The sequence below is a fragment of the Cardiocondyla obscurior genome, linkage group LG10 (assembly GCF_019399895.1).
Source record: "Cardiocondyla obscurior isolate alpha-2009 linkage group LG10, Cobs3.1, whole genome shotgun sequence".
In the NCBI taxonomy this organism is placed as follows: Eukaryota; Metazoa; Arthropoda; class Insecta; order Hymenoptera; family Formicidae; genus Cardiocondyla; species Cardiocondyla obscurior.
Window position 1 is genome coordinate 886,799 of NC_091873.1, and position 20,425 is coordinate 907,223.

General features: G+C 39.8%; 4 protein-coding genes across 10 annotated transcripts; 3 read left to right on the forward strand and 1 right to left on the reverse strand.

The window, feature by feature from the left end:
* The first annotated feature begins 25 nt into the window (after positions 1-25).
* Positions 26-4,113, forward strand: LOC139105918 (CD151 antigen). Its single transcript, XM_070662276.1, has 4 exons — positions 26-567; positions 2,395-2,706; positions 2,836-3,108; positions 3,234-4,113. The coding sequence occupies exons 1-4, from the start codon at positions 505-507 to the stop codon at positions 3,384-3,386; spliced, it is 801 nt and encodes a 266-aa protein (XP_070518377.1). The 5' UTR covers positions 26-504; the 3' UTR covers positions 3,387-4,113.
* Positions 4,114-5,419: 1,306 nt separating this feature from the next.
* Positions 5,420-18,539, reverse strand: Lrrk (Leucine-rich repeat kinase). 7 transcript variants are annotated; one of them, XM_070662232.1, is made up of 6 exons: positions 18,268-18,539; positions 17,010-17,110; positions 16,849-16,933; positions 16,556-16,703; positions 8,974-16,478; positions 5,420-6,037 (listed from the first exon to the last, which is right to left on the reverse strand). In XM_070662232.1, the coding sequence occupies exon 5, from the start codon at positions 16,468-16,470 to the stop codon at positions 9,007-9,009; it is 7,464 nt and encodes a 2,487-aa protein (XP_070518333.1). In that variant the 5' UTR covers positions 16,471-16,478; positions 16,556-16,703; positions 16,849-16,933; positions 17,010-17,110; positions 18,268-18,539; the 3' UTR covers positions 5,420-6,037; positions 8,974-9,006. The 7 variants fall into 7 exon arrangements, with proteins under 7 accessions (XP_070518333.1, XP_070518332.1, XP_070518331.1 ...); XM_070662231.1 differs by lacking the exon at positions 5,420-6,037 and adding an exon at positions 7,005-8,597; XM_070662230.1 differs by lacking the exon at positions 5,420-6,037 and adding an exon at positions 7,005-8,768.
* Positions 6,043-6,897, forward strand: Mrps23 (mitochondrial ribosomal protein S23). Its single transcript, XM_070662283.1, has 4 exons — positions 6,043-6,199; positions 6,279-6,440; positions 6,529-6,634; positions 6,708-6,897. The coding sequence occupies exons 1-4, from the start codon at positions 6,156-6,158 to the stop codon at positions 6,816-6,818; spliced, it is 423 nt and encodes a 140-aa protein (XP_070518384.1). The 5' UTR covers positions 6,043-6,155; the 3' UTR covers positions 6,819-6,897.
* A 124-nt stretch (positions 18,540-18,663) lies between the features above and the next one.
* Positions 18,664-20,376, forward strand: Med6 (mediator complex subunit 6). The gene is made up of 5 exons (XM_070662277.1): positions 18,664-18,830; positions 18,954-19,113; positions 19,197-19,371; positions 19,576-19,822; positions 19,981-20,376. Exons 1-5 carry the CDS (start codon positions 18,800-18,802, stop codon positions 20,058-20,060), a joined length of 693 nt encoding a protein of 230 aa, XP_070518378.1. The 5' UTR covers positions 18,664-18,799; the 3' UTR covers positions 20,061-20,376.
* The last annotated feature ends 49 nt before the right edge of the window (positions 20,377-20,425 follow it).

Genomic DNA, 20,425 nt, shown 5'->3' on the forward strand with positions numbered 1-20,425 from the left:
CGTTCGAGATTCGAATTCGATTCGATTAGTGTGCGTCGGTGGAGCGGAGTCGCTACTCGCTCACCGAGGGAGTTGATCGCAGCAGCGACGTTCGCGTATTCTCGTCTACGTGCAAGCGAATCGTCCGAGCGAGGCGTCGCGCCGCTTCCCGCCGTTGCCGTTAAAGTCTTTCCTCGAGAAAAAGGAAGAGAGAGGAGGCGTCCGCGTTACGTCAGGGCGCATCTGCGAAACGCGCATCCTACGGTCCAGCGGTCGCGTCGCATCGTTCGCGAAGCGAGTCGGAGCTGGTAAACATCCCCGCGTAGGGCTGTCATTCGGGAAGAGAGAACGTTGGCTCCGCTGGCTCTTCCGGATTCGGGCATATAACCTGACCCTTAGCCCTTTGCAGCCAGAAGCCCACCAAATATAAAAATCCGCGTCGCTCGAGACGCCACACGATCACTTGGAGCGTCGTTCAAGTCCGACCCGTGTTCTCCGTCCTGCTGGTTTCGCATCCCGAGCATCATGGGGACGTTCTGCTACAACTTCTCGAAGTACACGCTGGCAGCCATGAGCCTCGTGTTTTTGGTGAGTCTACTTGGCGTCCGCCACCATCTCAAAATTCTCAGATCGATACACTTAATTCTCTCTCTCTACGCGGTAGGTGCGATTTGTTACGCGTCTTCTAATTCAATTCAATTCTAGAACTAACCGGTTTGTTACTAACACATTTATTGTGCCTCCCCCCGGATGTTTGGCAAGCCATATGTTTATACGTTTTTTTTGTTTTTTTTTTCGCTATGTGCATAGCGTATACAAACTGTAAAAACTTCTTGATTTTGTTTATCGCGGGCCTCCGCCATTGCCACTGATACCTTTCAGTGGGTAGCTGGAATGCAACATTAATTTTATGGAGCGTGAAGTCAAGTTAATCCATTATCGAGCCACCCACAAAAGCCTGGCTGAAATCGTTGAAGGAATCTTTTTTCCCTCCGTGATAAAAATCAATTTTATTATTGTGCACCTCATTGGAAAATTATATATTGTAGATTCACCGCGGGATTAAAAATGAATAAAATCGCGCGAAGCGATCGCGTCCACGTGGGACGGAAATATCGATGACATTAACGAAAACGTAGAGCAACGAAATCGAGGAGGCGAAGGATTGATAAAATTTAATCACTTATTGTTAGAGAAACCCCTCGACAGACAACGACGTGATGTTTCCGACGACGACGGAGTTAAATAAGCAAGAGGATCGAAATAAACGAATTCTCGCATATAGCTCTACATTGATTACGTTTATCGGCCTCAGAATCTGTAATTTCGAAACATCTATCTTAGATGTGCGTTTAAATATAGTAGCCCACGGTCGTAGAGCCGCGAGAGCGTGCATTGCTTCCTACGAGTCTTCGGCCCACGCTACGGCCCATTTCTCTCCCTCCGTCTTCCCCGCGAGTTGAGCGGGGTTAACGAAGGAGCTCCTTCCGAAAGTCGACTGCACTTTACGTCGACTATATTTGTTATAATCACTCTGTAAGCCTAGCTTAAAGTCTCTTCGATGGAATCCGCTTCTGATTCATCGAATCGTTTTTAGTTGTTACGCGTGTTCTTACATCAACTCTCGCGTTTTAGCGAGATTTCTTGTATATTCTCGTCGTGTAAGGAATAAGAGGCAGCGCGCGGGTCCCTTCTTTTCCACTTTAAGACACTTTTAGACACGAACAAATATTCTGTGGCTTAAAAAACCTCTGGTTTTTTTTTTTTTTCTCTCGAAATGTTCTATATAATTAGTACATTTATGTGTCCTCAGATTTTTACCCAGAAGGGTTCGGCACGTTCTCTATTCTTGGCTGGAAGAAACCGCGAACTGTACAAGTTTTTAACTCTCTTCGCAGGATCTTTTCGTCTCTGTCAATATTTGACTCTGGCGTGGCGCATTAATACATATTTTTACTTGCAAGTCGTCTGTTTACTCACGCTAATCGACTAGCTCGCGAGCGACACGCTCGAGAATAACGCTAGCACTTTAAACAGCCAAGGACGTTCTCGTCTTTCTCCTACCTTTTAACCCACGTGAACTCACGTCCGGTGCTGGAAGAGAAGCACTGCAGGAAACTCCGCGATAATCTGTGCGCTTAAATGGAAGCTGGCACATCTGGCAGACAGACAGTTACATTGTTCTGTTCTCCCTCTTGCCCCAGGCCTGTTCGGGCTTAACTAAAGTGGCTCGTTAGTCTCTCTCATCTTACAACTGCGACTTTCAGAACTGCCTTTTGCGGACCGACTCTCTTGTTCTGTAACTCAAATAATTAAAAAAATTAATTAAAAATAGAATTACTCGATTGGAGGGTAAAACGTCAGATTGTTTTAATGTCAACTTGGTTTAAATACTACTTTGTACGTTTTTTACAGATAATCTCAGTAACGGTGATAATCCTGGTAGCATGTATGCTGTCGGACAAAACGTATTTAGTGTCGATCGCCGAAGAAGGAGGCAACTATGAAGCAGGGCTATACATTCTGCTTGGCACCGGCATATGTATGCTCATCGTCTCCATTCTGGGCTGGTGCAGTGCTTTCAAGTATTCTCGATATTGCTTGGGCGGTTTTTTCAGTATTATGCTCGTCATCGTGGTCGCCCAATGTGCTTTTGCATGCTGGCTTTATGCCCACAGAGACCGCTTGGACAATCTTGTGCGGTCCTCCGTAATAAATACAGTTAAGGTAATTACACTTTTAACTATGAAATATCCCTGTGTGTTAAATCCGTCGACGATTTTTAACATGTATTAACTTTTGATATTTGTTTAATGAACAATTCTGTATTATAAAAGTGAGTATTACTTGTCGCAGAATGAATACGGTGAAATACAATGTCGTACGCAAATCATGGATACGATTCAATCTACTCTCGAATGCTGTGGAGCCAATGGATCTATGGATTGGGCCAGCAGCGAGTACACGAAGCAAGAGTCTTCTCAATCGCGGTTTACCTTCGGTGTTTCGAATGCCAATAATATGTTCAAAATACCAAAATCCTGCTGCATAGATGCTTCCAGTACCGCCTGCAACGAGGGTCGTCAAATGAAAATTGGCGGAGTCGTAAGCTCTGCAATCTACAGTGAGGTATATGCAAATTCTAATACTTTTTAATATAGACGTAATTTAGCAACAATACTTGGTCTTCAATTTTGTATTATGCTTTATTTTTATTGCATTAAATGTTAGTCAAGACTTAAATTTTATTGCAGGGATGTATGGAAAAGTTGGTGACTGCACTGAAGACTCAGATTTATTACTTTATAGCTGCAGCAATACTGGTCCTAGCTCTCGAAATCTTTAGTCTGATACTCGCTTTAGTTTGCTGTTTCAAAGGCGGATCGTCAGATAGATACAAGGCTTAAACTGATTCATCATACGTACCATATAATAATTTTTTTTTTATCGGTCTTAAATAGCGACATATATAATATTAAAAACAATTAAAAGTTTGTTTAGTTTCAATACCTATAGTATTTAAGTGAATTGTATTGAATTTTATATTTGATTACGTAAAACATATAAAATTTTGATTTTATTACAATTACGAAGCACATTTGATAAGTAACCATTTCTTATGGTTATATTATTGTTTTGTCTTCTATCTTAAATTTATATTAAATTGTATGAGTTATTTTGGGACCAGTTCAAAATCTTACATATTTTAACGCTATTTTATTATTTTATTTTTTTTGTAAATACTATATCGATATTTTCCTCTTAACACACAGAAACTGTGTATTTTATAAAATTGATTATACTATTTACGCACACTGACACTTGCAAAATAATATAACTAGTTTTTAAATTGATTTTTCTTAAATGGGTACAAAGATATGACAGATATCAAGTTAAAATACATAATTATAGGAAGTTTTTATCGATATCATATATAAAATTCAAAGGAGAAGTATCTTCTTACAAATTGAGGCTACTAAATACAAAAGATAATCACACAAATGTTTCATAAATGTAAAATATTTGCATCAATTTGAGTAGACATATATATATACTTATATTGGTGCAAATATAATTATTTAAGAGATATATGTAATGTGTACATATACATATATATATATATATATATATTTATATACATAAACCTTCCAATTTGAGAGTGACAGCAGGACTGTAGGAAGAAGTCTGATAGATAAATGCTTCCTAAACAAATTTTAAATGCACTCTGCGTGTGATTTTGATTAAACTATTGTCAATAATATTTTACATTTATTTGATGATATTATTAACTATAATCTCAATCTATATTTAAACACAACCTGCATATCTCACATGACGATATAATGTAAGAATCTCAATTTGGAAAAATCTTGATTTATATAAAGGAGTTAGAAATGTAAATTTATAATACACTCAATTTTTCTGATTACTGCCAAACTACTCTTTTACATAAATGTCATAAACTCTTTTACATAAATTTATATTTCTAATTTAAAGACTTATGTATATAAGCATTTAACAGCTTTCACAAGGTACCTATACATATAGCTAAGATTTTTTTTTGGGCCAAAGTAGCAAACCAAACTAACGCATTGCGTTGATATAAAGTAAAAATTATTATATTTTAAATTGCATAATAAGATATTAGAAATATTATTTCTATAAAAAAAATATATATTTTTTGTTTTGCGTCTAATACATTTATAATTTTATAGCACGCTTTCTTGTATTAAGTTGCTGATTTTTTTTTCTTTATTAAGCTTATTGCTAACAGATTAAAGGCTATATTTTCACACGACTAATCTTAATTAGAAGCGTAGCATTTAACGATCTGAACATAGGAATCTTGAGATATTAAATAATAAATATCAATTGTCGTGTCTTATATCGATTGACGTTTTCTTATCGTTAATCATGCAAATCAAAAGGTAGGAAAAGGATGCACCTACTAATACATATGACATACAATCAATCTAGTACTCCAATTTACTACAGCGCGATCGTTATAGTGTCTAGTCTGTAAACAATTAATGTTAACTTACCGATCTACTTGCTTTATCTCCCTTACGCCATATATGATATATTTTATATATTATTTTATATATATATATTAATAATAATTTTCTATAGATTCTATAAAGTAGCCATAACTGTTACCACCAATTTTACACGAAAGAAAAAAAACTATTACTTGTAAATTTTACAAACATGATAATAATATGTTCGATTTTTATATAAATTATATTAATTGTAATAAATTATTATGTCGTGAACATTACTTTTACAAGTACACGTTTTATTAGAACCATATCAATATTTTCATAACATTACTATATCCAAATAAGTCTTCGTACGTTTATATGTGCTATATATCTATCTTATTAATATAAATAATATGATACAAGAGATATTAATTGTGTGCAAGAGATATGGCGTAGTACAAAAGTCAATATCTCTGAATATTGCGTTGATATTGCGCTTGTACTTGTGTATGTTATATTAATTAAGATTCTTATGGAAATGTTGTTCGCTTGGATAATCAACGCTTAATTTAGATTAGAAGTTAACTTTGGCATCAGTCTTTTCGGACATGTTTTAGACATCATGATCATTGTCGCAAAAAGAGAACAAAAATCAAACGAGTAAAGCAAATGTCTAAAATCAGAATAAGTTTGTGACTGTTTCAACTGTAACAATTGATTGTTAAATTGCGATACGATATATTTCGCCGTTTAAGAAACGACACAAAGTTTGTAGCAAAGAAAATTATTGATATTATATTTAAAATTGTAATGCAGAATATATGTTACGTATGTATCTAAAAATACAACACAGCGTGTAACAGCAATACGTACGTTGACTAAAAAAAAAAAAAATTACAGTTCATTGATTTTGCATTATAATATTCGCACACTATAGTGCGTGGATTGTAATATTCGTACGCAAAGGTGCATACACGTTTTTTGTGCTGAGACAAGCTGTTCCTCGAAAAAATCTCTACGAACCACGTGATCGCTCGTAGGGACTCGCTGTCGATGCTGTCAAACTATTTCCCAAACTGCAACAGTTTTAAAGGTTTTGGTTATGCGAGAGGTTAGGTTGTTCGGTTTATAGGATCAAGCGACGTTGTTTTAAATTTGTTTGTGATTTTTATATCACGTTGAAAGAAGTACACAATGGCACAGAGCAGACTTGAAAAAATCGGCACAATATACACCAGGTGAATATGCTCGTTGTATCTTTATTTAAATTTGTATAAACTGTTCATAATTGCCTATGTTTTTAAATGCACTTTTCAGAGTTTCTTCGTTATTAAAATGCAAGGCTCTTAAAGAAGAAGATATGCCAGTATGGATGGCAATATACGAGGCTTTTCCTCCAAAATACGAACCTAGGTTTGACAGACGGCTGCCTAAAAAAGATATTAAACCTATTTTTTATATCGAGGACCTTATTCGAGTGTAAGATGTTTTAATGCGTTAAATAAAATGCTTACGTTGGACTTTATAAATGCTATTGCAACTTATCGCACATTGTTTTCTATCGTAGAAGATTTTATAAAGATCAGAGGTTCATACCAGCTACTAATTTAGCAAAGGAAGATGTGAAATCTGCAACACAAAACTTTCTGATCATGTATGAAACAATAAGAAAGGTATGTGGTGAATTAATTTAACGATTAATAATTTTTTTTAATACTATCAATGAAGTACTTAATTGGATTGCAGGAAGGATTTTCAGAAGATAGTGCATATGAACGTGCAATGAGACAATATACCTCTAAGGTAGAAGCAAAGTTTCAGGCGAGGAAAGAGAATGAATTATTTAGAGACTCTTAGTGACTAGAAAAATATATTCTTACTGTACTTTTTTTTTCTTGTAAATAAATATCTCGTTATTAAAAATGTTTTCCTCATATGTTAATTGCAATTGTACATTATTGAAATATCGAATTACAGTGCTGTATGAGTAGTTGTAGTAATTAATTTTTTTTTTTTAGCTCTGTCGAATTATAATTAACTAAGTCTTGTCAACAACAGTGTTTATATTTCGTCACAATCAGTACATTAAATAACAATAAGTTCCCGCAAAGTTATAACTTACGTTGATGAGTACGAGATGATAATCATAGCAATCTTCATGAGTAAACGTGAATATACGATGACGCACTTAATATACAGAGATCAATCAAGTTCTCAATTCGTAATAATTACGTTTCGTCGTAATAGTTGCAATTCCCTACAAGGTGAATAATAATCATAATCGTTTGAGATTTGTTTTTTTACAATAGCATTATTGGAAAAAGGATACAAGCTGCGTATATCACTGGTTCTCTTCGCACGCGGCAGGTACAAATAAGTAATTAAGAAAAAAAAAAAAATTAATACGAAACGCACATATATAAACTAAATACATTGATCACTGCACCAAATGTGTTTGGTTCGAAAATAATATAATCAAAATCGTCGAGTGTTACATATTAAACGCATATTTTCGGCTACATTATACTTCTCAATAAATATTAATTCTTTAAATGTCGCAAACTCCGAAGAACACTCGGCGCGATAAGAAATAAATATCGATTAAACAAAGTAAAACTTTTAACAAAACAAATATTGTAATTAAAAATAGTATAACAGTTTTGCGACGATACTTTGTGTTTTTTTTTTTTTTTTTCTCACTGAGTATTTAATATCACATCAATCGATTACGTTTGGAATACACATAACCGTTCCCAAGTAATTAAATCATAAGTCAAATTAATGATTTCATTGAGCAAAATGCTTTGTGTGTGTGTGTGTGTGTGTGAGAGTGTATGTGTGTGATTTTTATCTTTTTAGTGGTATAAATTAATGCTAATATATGTATTTATGCATCATATCCCACAACCTTCGATTTCCTTAAATTTAATATTAACAAAATTCATAGTTTAACTTGTAAAATATTATTTTGGACATAATGTAGCTAAATCATAGACAAAAATATGTAAGTATCATCTACAAGTCATATTTCTATATCGACTCAAAATTACGTCAGCGGTAAAACTTATTTTAACATTAACGATATTACAAGAGGTAATTGATAGTGCTAAAAATATTTTTATAAGATTATTAACATCAATTGGGAATATTTGAAAAATCTTTTTCTTTACTCTGTCTTACTGTGAAATAGATTAATATTCCTCCTCTTTCGCTATACAAGTATTTAAATAGCGAGACTCATAGATTATGCAAGTGAAAATGTACGTTAAAATATCATTAGATTATTTGCTTAGGAGTTAGTTTTATATAAAATAAAAATGTATCTCTTATATTTGATGATGCTACAATTTGGACGAACAAAAGAATATTAACTTACAATCTATGATGCATTATTAAGATGTCTATTAATAAGCGTGCTTGTAAGAGTGTTGTAAAACTTGGGATTGTTCTTTTCTCCAGTTAGACGCTTTTGTTTCGATTGTCAAACACGCTTATTAACTGAATCAATATCTTTTACATTCTAGGTGCTATAATATTGGACGTATAAGATTCATTGAGCCCATACTGCTCAATTAGATCTCGCACCATTTAAGCACTTCTGGTATTATGCTGCATAATGTTGCTCTTTGAAGAATTCTGCAATCCGATCACAATAAACTCTCGTCACTCTTTGAAAATTTATCATATTGAATTAATTCAATTGTAACGCCTCGTATATTGACACCAAACCTCATTATAAAATTTTTTTTTTTTTTCTACCGGCACTCGTGGAAAGAACACTCAGTCAGATTAAATTTGTCTTCGGTCCTGTGCATTAAATGTACCTTTTGAATATCAACAAGTATCATTAACTTCGTATATGTAAAAGATAAAGCCCAGTAAATATAGAATATTACAGCAATATTGCAATGTTACTGCAATATTAAAATATTATTGTAATATTGCCGTAATATTCTACGTTCGCTGGGAGTTAGACGGATTGTGTATAATTAAAAATAGTCTCCAAATGTACCTGAGAATATGGAACTCACGATCTCCGGGGAAATCAAGCTGCCGACCAGTTCTCTGATCGCCACAGTAGAGTGTACATGCCGTGTCTAAGCTCTTCGTTTTCTAAAGTCTTGAACGGGAAGTCGGTGTACCGTGAAATCAGGCTGCGGTATCCTTGGCCGACGGTCGCTAGTACCGTTTTCTTTTTGTCAGTAGATTTGAGAGACACAATTTGGCAGACTTTGCCCTCAAACGGCCGGAACACTGTAACGGGACGTAAAGTGCCGCACTCGGCAACGACGATGCAGCCCCAGGTGGTGCCAATATACAGCTGACCGCAACTGGCTTCGAGTGCGGTCACTTGACACTTCTCTGTTGATAGATTTTCTTCGATCGCGATAGACTTGAGACTCTCGGAGCAAGGTACTAATTTAGACATGTCGAGTTTATTAACGATCTGTCGGCTGTCTACGTCCCACTGATACACCACGCACCCTGGATACGTGTACGAAAAAATTAAGTTCTCAGTTACCGCACTGATCAAATATGTGGCGAATAAATTCTTCATCGTGGTGTCGGCGGTGCAGTGAAACAGCTGCGTCGTGTCAATCAGATTGCCATCCTTCAACGTATAAACGGATATGCGACCATAGCTCTGACCAACCCAGAGCTCTAACACGCGTCTTCTTTTACCGACTGCGGCGAGCGAGTAAGTTTTAACGTCAGCGCCGTGGCACGTTGTTTCTGAGCAGCCACTGCTGCTACTAGATGTCACGTCAGTTTTCTTCATTTGCATGAACGTGTTGGATAATAAAAAGATTCGGCCGCTGTGTAAAGCGACGGCAAACTGTTTCAGTTGCTCCAGGTGGATCAGCCCGACGACTTTAGATTCTCTACTATGATCCGTTTCCAAACTGTAGCTGGCCACACAGCCGAAATTGCTGCATAGGTAAACGTGCACCTGGCCAGCGTTATCGCCGATCCAAATGTAACCGTCCACGCCGCACATAGCGTACGGAATCACCGGTGTCTCGATACGCACATGACGCAGCCAGCCTTTCTGGCTGCCTAATAACATGTCCACTTCTCCGTTATTGTGCCCGAACCAGATTTCTTCACCGTTAAAATTGTCAGTTGCATCGTTTCCGCTACCACCACAGTAACCGGTCATGGTAACAGCTGTCACTTGCGTACGTTCTGTCAATAAGGTTATGTCTATCAGATGCGTAAACTCGGGTGCAGAAGCGATGGAAACGATTTGACTGGCGGTCGGCCGATCCTTCGGATTTTGTGCCCAGCATATTACCATCAAATCCAGCGCGTAACACGGGTGGAAAGTCTCACGGTGCATGAGCGACGGCCTACCACCTTCCAGAATACACTCTTTCACCGCCTCGTGGCCTTCGAACGGTTGACGTAGGGTGACGAGCTCGTAGATGAACATGCCGAATGAAAACGAATCTACTTTCTCCGTGTACTCTTCCTCGCCGTTGTATCTAATGATCTCGGGCGCCATGAAGCCTTCTGTGCCACCGAAACCTTTTGCTCCTGTAGGTAGCGTCAATCTCGAGATGCCATAGTCGGCAACTTTGACATGCACCGCTTCGGGATTTTCTTGAAACGGTAACGGCATTTGCCACACAAGTACATTTTCCGATTTAAGATCACGATAAATGACATGTTGTTGATGCAGATATTCTACAGCTTTGGCAACTTGCAGGATTATCGCCTGAAGCGTGTAAGGATCTAGCTTAGCTCCGGAACGACGATAATTTTTCAGAACGGCGTCTAGCGCGCCTTGAGGCGCTAAATCCAGCACGAGAGCCAGAGGACTGACGACTATGCCAATCAACGGCACGATATTACTATGTCTCAATGTTAGCAGAATATTTAGCTCTTGGCGCGCCATACAATACGCCTTGCAGGCGTACTGTAACGGATCTCGGTCCCATTTGCTCTGTGACGCCTTGTACGCGAGGACTGCCGACTGCGTGGAGTTGGGGCCTGGTGAGACTGGCTGCAGCATCTTGATGGCCACGTCAGCCCGGACGTGAGTGCCGGGCAGTCGGCAGCTACCACGGAAGACGAAGCCGAATGCACCGCGACCTAGCAATTTGCCTCGCTTCAAATCCTCCGACTTGATTAGATGTTTGGCGCCCAAGTCCATGAAAATTATGTCCGGCGCGACGTGCGATAACGGGATCTCCGAATGTTTCGGGCAACTGATAGGCTTGTTACTGTACGCCGCTAGTATGCACTCCTCCACCATCCAAGAGTATGCGAGAGTATTTTCAGAATGCGAGGAGCTTTGTTGTCTCGACACGTCCGGGTGCCCCTCAAACGACGGCATTCTGCTGGACGTTAAACTGTCGTAACCAACGCCGCTGTCGCCGTCGGATTTGTAACTGTCCTGGCTCTGTCTCTCAGTACGATTCACGGCGCAATATTTTTGAATGTCATCGATTAACCGACCGTCACTGTCGCTCGACTCGCTGTCGCCGTTCTCGGTATTGCCGAGCAAACAACGTGGACACGGTATTAATCTTGTGACTAATAATTTACCTTCCGATGTGTGAACAAAACGTGTCCCCAGAGTCGGATACCAGTCTTCTAGTAGGATGTCAATATGGTCGACGATTAATGCCATCAATTGCGGCATACTTTCCGGCCGTGGTTCTACGACGATCGCCTGGTAGCCCATCGGCTCCTCGTCCACGGAATCGGACATAATAGGCTGCTTGATCACCAGAGTATCCACAGGAAACCAAATCTCTAAGATAGCAGAATTCTTCAAGTCCACCGTGCACCAAATACCGTCTTGCTTCAATTTAAATTTAAACTGTCTATAATCGTACGGTGAATTTTTCAGATTGTAGCAAACTTCCTTCAAACGTAGCAACGTGATACCCGAATACCGTAGCTCGATTCCCGTTTGCCAGAGCACCCATTCAGCTTGAAGATCTAGTAGACTAGCGAAAATATTGTCGTCAACGAAATCTTTGAATGGCGCCAGAAATGACATGACGATGTCAACGATAGCGTCGTCCGCCAGAATTCGGGTGACTAGTCGTGACCAAAAACCGCTGGGAAAATATGACATGAGTAAAAGTCTCGTGACCGAACAATCAGGTTGTGATCTTGACGTAAGAACGCACTCGGCGTTATTTTTATTGTCGCCACTTGATGAGCTCAGGCATGCATACGTGGGCGATGTAATCTTCTTCGCTCGCACGTGCCAGCCACGCGTTTTCACCGGCACCTTGATAATCTGATTGTTGCGCAGGATATCTTCTTCGGTTGGTAAAAGGGACGGTATCAAAAGAGTACGGCAATCCCACGTCAAAGCAACTTCAAATTTGTTGAGTAAACTAACAATATATCCTTGGGTATCAATCGAAGATATTGTAGAAGACTTGAATACGTGCTGGATATCGTCCAGCTTCATTATGCCGGATCTAGCGAACGGGTTGATTTCTCGTATGGTCACTACGTGAGCCAGCATATCACAGAGCCATTGCGGATCTAAAAAATAAAGATCTTTCAAGGTAGCATCATCATAATGTAAGATTATACCGTTTTCGTGAAGAAATAACGTTGCCTGATGTAACTCGGCAGGATCTCTAAAGGATCTATGTAATTTTTCGAGTTCGTTATTAACGGCTGCGTAATACTGGTCGGCCTTTAGAACCGGATCTAACCCAGATAGCTTTTTGTCGTGCGCTAGTTGGATCACTACATCTTCCAGTGCCAGGTAACTCGCCGGAACTTTCTGTTCTAATAATAATTCTTTACTACCGGGCGATTTCAAACTAAAGACAACGTCGTAAATGAGATTGCACAGCATCTTAATGTTGTGGCGCGTCTTGCAGCTTACTTCGATCGTCTCCATAACTTTAGGCAAACCGCATTTCTCAGCATCGACCACGTTGATGAATTTATCGCGAATATATTGTTGCAGACCCTCGCTGTGTTCGTTAGAGACATCGTAATGCGTGCCGACGATAATAACCGGTGAGTTAGGCGCTCTACTCTGAATGTTCACTAGCCACTGAAATATCTCGGAGACGCCTTTCAAACCGTCTGTGATTCGCCACACGACAAGGTACAAACTGCGCTTCGACAGGAAATACTGATGCGTCGCGTAGTATTCGCGCTGGCCTCCAAAATCCCAGGTTCTGAAATAAACTGATCCGTGAGATGATTGTCCGCGTACTTTTTTCTCGTAAATCCAGTCGCCGATATCCACGCCCACGGTCGAGATCGTTGTACCCTTGGCCGTCTTCGCGTTGATATTCTTGTTACCCATTCGCTTGGCCCAATGCTCGGACGCTTTTTTTTTATTTGGCACCTCGCCTTCTTGTCGCAATTGCTCCAACAGACTTGTTTTACCGATGCCTTGAATACCGACGATCATTAGTTTCATACGCGCATACGCCTTCGCGTCCTCTAGAATCGATTTCAAATAACCGATCACGTCCATCGTCTTATATTTTTTCGACTCGATCATTGACTTAAGTGGCTCCTGCAGTCGACAACCTTGCGTATTTAAATTCCATAGACGACCTAGCAACCCCATCTGCGGTGGCAATTCGACGACCTCGTTGTTACCGCTGATATTTAACACTGACAGATTGTTCAATTCATAGATGTTGTGCGGTATTTCGCGCAGCTGATTGTTGCTGATGTCCAGCATGCTAACATTCGGAAAAAGCAAGTATAGTTTCGACCCTGAATGTCCAGTTTTCGATTCTCTATCCGCATCCGCACGATCTTCTTCCAAACACGGCATCTCGCCATCGTCGTATGACGTCAGTTGAATGCGATTCAGTAGATTGTTCGCCAGTATCAAAGTGCGTAGATTTTCCAGTCGCAAATGCCGTCTGTGTATGCACACCGACTGCAATACAATATCACGCATTGACGCGGGTGTCTGTCGATGGCTGGGTACAATGCTCGGTGATTGTGCATTCGCTACTGGACAATAGCACGCTGTATTCGCTTGCTCCATGCTGTCAGCGCTGTCGACCTGCGGCAGACTAGGCCATCGTGTGATCTGATTGTTCGACAAATCTATCTGTTTTAAACTCGCTGGATAAGAGGTAATGTGACTCATTGAACGCAGTGAATTATACGCCATGTTGAGTCGCACCAAGCTCACTGCCAAACAGGGTAGCGCTACAGGAATGCTGTTGAAAAGATTGTGTGCCAAATTCAACGACGCTAGCACAGATTTATTACCGTTCTCCGTGTCGTCGCTCATTCTCTCTGATACTTGAATTGAGTTAATCCACACATGCGGCCGTTCCATTTCGATCACTTGAGCATTCGCAATTTTCGTGAATGAATCGAACTCCATGGATTCTATCCGCGGCATGGCAGCCAATCCGCGAAAATTAGTACCATTCTGCTGTGCTTCGTCACCTCGTTGTGGCTTTCTCAAAACATTCTGTGATGCCTGGCTAGGCAGATCGCGCAGTAGATTAAACGAGGCGTTTAGCTCTTTTAATTTAGGCGCACGCCAGAGATTCTGCGGTAGACGCTGCAATTTATTGTTGGACACATCCATGATTTCAAGTGCCGGTAAATTCATTATAAATTCCGGCAGCTGCTCCAATCGATTATCTTGCAAATACATTTCTTCTAAAACCGGACATAACTTGTCCTTCGGATTTTTCGAATCGGCCGTGAGAGTGTCGATCTTGTTTTGTGCCAAGTTGAGATTACGCAAACTCTGCAAGTAGAATATGGTGGACGGTACAGAGGTTATCGAATTGTGAGAGATGTCTATCCGCGTGATTGCATACAAAACTAGGTCGTTGTTTCTCGGGCTCAGCTTCTTATTCACGTGCAATACAGCGTCGATCAACCATTGCAATCGGATCTGAGAGAGACGACATTGCTGATTGTGCCAGTTGATCATCGTAGGCGTCTTCGGGAATAAAGCAGAATAGGTAACATGGCCGAAGGATGACAGGGCGGAGAAGTGTGAGCTCTGCGTGCACTCGGTCATCGCTTTCTTGTTAATCTTGTATTCGGAGTCCGGATGTGCCTTAATCGATAACAGTTTCGCAGTTAACGCTTCGTCGCGATTCTGTGCTGCAATTTTCAACGCCTTGCTTTCATCGTCGACGGCACCATGCTTCAACAATAAGTCTGTAATCTTCACGTCGCGATTCTGACACGCGATCGTTAATACATTCGAATAGCTACCATCGGGATCGTTCTGGTCGTACGGAACTTTGACAGGTAATTCGAGATTAGCGCCCGCTTGAAGAAGAGCGTTCACCACCTCAGTATGTTTGCCTCTCACGGCCGCATGTAACGCTGTTTCGCTGCCGTTATTACAATAAAGATCTAGATTCACTGGGTATATCATTTTATCGTCCTTTTTGTCTGTAGGTGCCTTGCTGCGGAAATTCAAAGACGACATCAGTCTCTGAATACCACTGGAAATTTTACGTTTTGATACCGGAAGTTGTTGCGTGCCACTCACGCCATCCTCTTCTTTGGTTGTTCTCGCTTTTACCCGATAACTTAATAGAAATTCAACGCACTTGATGTTGCCCAGCATGCTGGCTATATAGAGCGCATGCTGACCAGTGACATCTTGCGCGTTAATGTCAAACGGTAGCTCGTATTCAAGTTCACCGGACGGATCCTTGTATCGTTGATAAATATGCTGCGGATATTCAAACTTGAGCAGCGCGTCGATCACCAAATGATGGCCATTTATTGTCGCTGCATGAATCGGCAACCAGCGCTCCACTGTAAACTGCTGCGTCTGCTTGGGAAAGTGCCGCAGCAGCAGCTCGACAATTTCTAGCTTGCCGTGATAACACGCTATGTATAACGGGCAGTACTTGGTCACCGGATGACTCCTGCAATCGGCTCCGTGGTCCAGCAGCAGCCGAACAATATCTTTATGGCCGCTCTCGCAGACGACGAAAAGCAACGTGTTCGCACCATTCGGTGCCATGTTTACTACGCATTCCAGATCGGTCGACAAGCCTTGGATGATATTCCGGGCGGCCACGGTATCGCCTTGAATGCAAGCCGCGCGCAGAGAAGCGTGGGTCGCTTGCTTCGCAATCTCGTACTTCTCGGCCGCCGCTTTAAGAAGATGGATGCAAGAGTCGTGATTGCTTTTCTCGGCAATGTCGAGCGGCTTCAGACCCTCGTCGTCGCGGATCATGAGATCCGCGTTGAAGTTTAACAGCTTCTCGACATTGCTGGCATGACCATGTTCCGTGCAGACGTGTAGCGGCGTCCGATGATGACCGCGAGGGCCGCAGGTGACGTTCGAATCAGCCCCGGCGTTTAGCAGAACGTCCAAGCAACGAGAATTATCCGTGATCGCAGCTGCGTGCATCGGCGTTCTGCCCCAGGAGTCTTTACTATTAATGTACTGAGCATGTTCGCCGCGCAGCAAGTCTTCTAGCAACTCAGCGTTATCCCAGAGCGCGGCTTGGTGCAACAACCGGCCTGGGAAATCCTCGTCAATCGGCGTATAGTCTTCCATTGCAAAACCTACGAAATAAACCACTCTTAAAATTGCATAACAAGAAAAAAAATCCCTTAAACATTTTTAAAAAGTATAATTAAACCTTGAAAACAAGTCTTCAATTTTTAATACTCAAATCCATTCTCATTAGTTTCCAATTACTGAATTATTCAACATCATATTATTATTATCATCATACTTGTCACATTCTGCATCGTTTATATACATCACACTGTCGTTATTAAAAGTACCTGTTTAATGAGAAAAAATTTATTCCATGTTAATTAATAACTATCAAAGTTATCAAAGCGATCCAAAATAAATGACGAGCGCAGAGATGGATTTCTCCAATTAAGATCTAGAGATTAGTGGTCATTAATGTAATCAGGCACTTACAAATCTTGTTTATAGCCCCGTTACATGGCCGCAAACGCCACTATTATTTTTATTCCAGATTTTGTCGTCGCCTCCACGGTGCATTCTGCAACACATCAAACGTGTTAGAAACATTTGAATAATATTAACAGCTTAAATTATACGGCATTTTTAACCGTTACTTTGCTAACAAGCTGCAGATCGATGCACTCGATGTAGCCGAACTCTGCCGCTGGAGAGCTCAAATCCGGACTTACGCTGGCTCGGTGAGGCTTCGCGAAAGCTGTAACGCAAGCAGCACACTTTTCATTTATTAAAGCCGTTGCAATTACGAACAATCTCGCGAAAATCTAATTAAATGCAATTTCTCGACACAAAATACCTAATCAAAGCATTAAAAAAAAAATACTGCAATACTTAAGTAAGAACAAATTTATTTGAAATAAGAATAGATGATTAATGTCAATGATATTAATGGAAATTATAAAAAGAAACTCTTTGTTGTTTAATTGAACAGGAAAATTATTCTTCTGTAAATGAGAGAGCTTGCCGGATGGTTTCATTTAAATCGAGAAATTCGCTAAGTAAACAAGTGAAAATGTTGTGCCATTAAAAAAAATTAAATAAAATTCTACGGGTCGGGAAATTCTCGCGTTTCGGTAAAAGGCATGCACAGTTTCTCTCGATATACAAACAAGAAAGTTAATAGAACCGTTGTTGAAAAAAAAAAAAAAAAAAAAAAAAAAAACATTTGATTGAGCGCTTTTTCTAAATCGGACAAAGACGAATTCTTTGAAGAAGAAGAGGGAAAAAAAAACTGCATGCCATATAACTTTGAAATAAAAGAGTTCGCTCCAGTTCGACGATCCAATTTAAATCGACCCATCCGGTAAGCAAGGAAAAATACCCACGTGAATAGAAAATAAAAGCCTGACGATAAGTATTTGAAAAGGGAATACGGTTTTAAAGAAGAGGCTGACATTTCAAACCATCGCGGTATTCTCGCGCGAGGGGCAGAGAGGAGAAGAAGAGAAAAAAAAGCCGTCGCGACAGTATTCTAACCTTCATGTTTAATTGTTCGTGAATTAGGGGGTGGGGAAGGAAAAAAGAAACTGTTATGAAAGCGAGAGCGTCGCGATTCAACGAGCGTGAAAATCCCCCTCTCGCAAGTATCGAGAAAGATTTCCGGCGCGGAGATTCTCGCGGTGGTTTTCCTGATCGTGAAAATCCCGGAGAATATTGCCACCGACGCGCGGCAGGCTGGCAAATCAGCTGACGAGCTGCCACGGCCGCGGTGCCAATTAACTCAATCGAATCAATTGACAATCCAGTTAACGATTCGGTCTACGATTCTGTTGGCGATCGAATCAACGCGGAGCCTTCGGATTTTTTTTTTGGCCTATCTAATACCACGCGCGTTTGATTTTCCATCGCGTTTACCTTTGCCATTTAACTTGTGAGCCGGCGGAGTCAGCGGTGTAGAGTCGTACGTCGCAGGCGAGCCTCGTTTTCCCGGAAAATCGGGAGCTCGCGGCCGCGACGCGGACGACACTCGCGCGAAAACATTCCTGGCCTCCACGAGTCCGTTGTTAACGGAACGAAGTAAAAGTAAACGGGACTGTTATCGTGCAACGACGCGTACTGATGTAAGAAGTCTGAGAGTGCCGAGAATGGACGCGCTAATGGTCCACTGGCGCCTTCGTGAGTATAATCTTATGCTTAGAACTACGTCGCAAAATGTCGCTCTATCGAGTAAGTAGGAAATTTTGATGCCGCCTGTGCGAGTGGGTTAAAGGTTTCGGCAAACGCTGGTAGAGGCTTGAGAGTTGATGTAAATAAATGGTAAATAAATGGAAATGAACGGCATGCGTGAGTAAGAATAACAACAATAAGATATTACATTAATAAATGGTATACCTTACATAGCGCGACAGCTGCAATTATTTTACATGATCGTGGTTGAGTAGATGTAATGATGATGCCTGGAAAAACTCCGGTACAAGGTAAGAGTGCGAATTTTGGTGAACTTGTAACCCTTAATCGACGCTTAATATTTAATAATTTATAATACATGTGCTTAATAATTTATAATAATTGACGTTCGATAACTCGTGTTGTTCTCACAGAAAATCCCTTGGGCCTGTCCTGGCATGACAGTGCTTGGATTCCTGTCCTCAATCCCAGCAACATCATGGATTATTTTTCTGAAAGGAGCAATCCATTTTATGATAGAACTTGCAACAATGAGATTATCAAGATGCAGCGTCTAAGTCCTGATCAATTGACGTAAGTCTTCTTAATTTATTTTCCAAGTTAGATGTTTAAACATTTTTCTAGTAAGCATAACTGTACCAGGCATTATTTTCTAGCAATATGACAGGCTTGGAATATATTTTACTGCACGTGCAAGAGCCAATTCTGTATGTGATTAGAAAGCAACATCGACATTCACCAACCTTAGCTACACCAGTGGCTGATTATTATATCATAGCTGGTGTAGTTTATCAAGCTCCAGACTTAGGTTCTGTTGTAAGTTCTAGATTGGTAAGTGAAATAAATTGTATACTTTGTCAAAATACTGATTCCCAATAGCTAATTTTATATATATATATATATATGTATGTATGTATGTATGTATATATAACTTTTCAGCACAGTATACATGGTGTCCATTTACTATGAAACATTCTGTATATGTGACATTATCATTGTTTGATATGTTGTGCTTAAAAGATGTATCTTGCATAGTTATCTACTGTTCACCACCTGGAATCAGCTTTCGATGAAGCAAGCTCCTGTTCGCGCTATCATCCGAGTAAGGGCTACTCCTGGGACTTTAAAAATGGCAAGGCTTTGGCTGCTAAGAAAGAAACACCGGTACGCGAGGAACCTAGTTCATTATTTCAACGGCAGAGAGTGGACATGCTGCTCGCAGAGCTTACTCGTAAATTTCCATTACCGATGCCAAAACCAGTACATCAAGCAACAGAGGCTTGTATGTGCAACATAATTTTTTATATATTGTACATATAGTATATAGATACATATTAAACTATTATATATATATATATATATAATAGTTTATATATATATTATAATTTTATTTCCAATTTTATCTTAATATCATCATTGTTCCTTTTTTTATTATTTTAGCCGTGGAAGTTAAGCAGGAAGTGAAGACAGAGAAGAAAGACATGAAACCACCGCCAGAAAAAAAACCTAGAATTAATTAATAATAAAGCTAAATTAAATATTACGTTTGTATTAAACTTAACGAATTTATAAAATAATAGAGAAATGAAATAAGAGAGAATGCGATAATATCTACCGAACAATATAAATATCGTATAACACGCACGTCGCTTTTTCGTTAAACGCACATTTTTATGCAATAAACGTTTAATTAATATTAAGTGCGGAATTACAAGTATAAAGAAATATTGCAATTTCGCGACTACAGAAATTTTCGCAGTCCAATAGAAAAATAATTTAAAATTAAAATAGAAAATAAAAGATGAATAAAGGCAAAAAGCTGATTGCAAAGATCGATTACCGTCGCGTTGTTCAATTTGCACGACGATTCGCTCGCACCTTCAGC

Excerpts from the sequence above, each read along its gene's own strand:
- Mrps23 (XM_070662283.1), top strand. The coding sequence starts at position 6,156 with ATGGCACAGAGCAGACTTGAAAAAATCGGCACAATATACACCAG. Across the intron at positions 6,441-6,528 it reads ATCGAGGACCTTATTCGAGT|AAGATTTTATAAAGATCAGA; the intron begins GTAAGATGTTTT and ends TTTCTATCGTAG. Across the intron at positions 6,635-6,707 it reads TGTATGAAACAATAAGAAAG|GAAGGATTTTCAGAAGATAG; the intron begins GTATGTGGTGAA and ends ATTGGATTGCAG.
- Med6 (XM_070662277.1), top strand. The coding sequence starts at position 18,800 with ATGATGATGCCTGGAAAAACTCCGGTACAAG. Across the intron at positions 18,831-18,953 it reads TGGAAAAACTCCGGTACAAG|AAAATCCCTTGGGCCTGTCC; the intron begins GTAAGAGTGCGA and ends TTGTTCTCACAG. Across the intron at positions 19,823-19,980 it reads ACATCAAGCAACAGAGGCTT|CCGTGGAAGTTAAGCAGGAA; the intron begins GTATGTGCAACA and ends TTATTATTTTAG.
- Lrrk (XM_070662232.1), bottom strand. The coding sequence starts at position 16,470 with ATGGAAGACTATACGCCGATTGACGAGGATTTCCCAGGCCGGTTGTTG.
- LOC139105918 (XM_070662276.1), top strand. The coding sequence starts at position 505 with ATGGGGACGTTCTGCTACAACTTCTCGAAGTACACGCTGGCAGCCATG. Across the intron at positions 568-2,394 it reads CCATGAGCCTCGTGTTTTTG|ATAATCTCAGTAACGGTGAT; the intron begins GTGAGTCTACTT and ends CGTTTTTTACAG. Across the intron at positions 3,109-3,233 it reads GCTCTGCAATCTACAGTGAG|GGATGTATGGAAAAGTTGGT; the intron begins GTATATGCAAAT and ends ATTTTATTGCAG.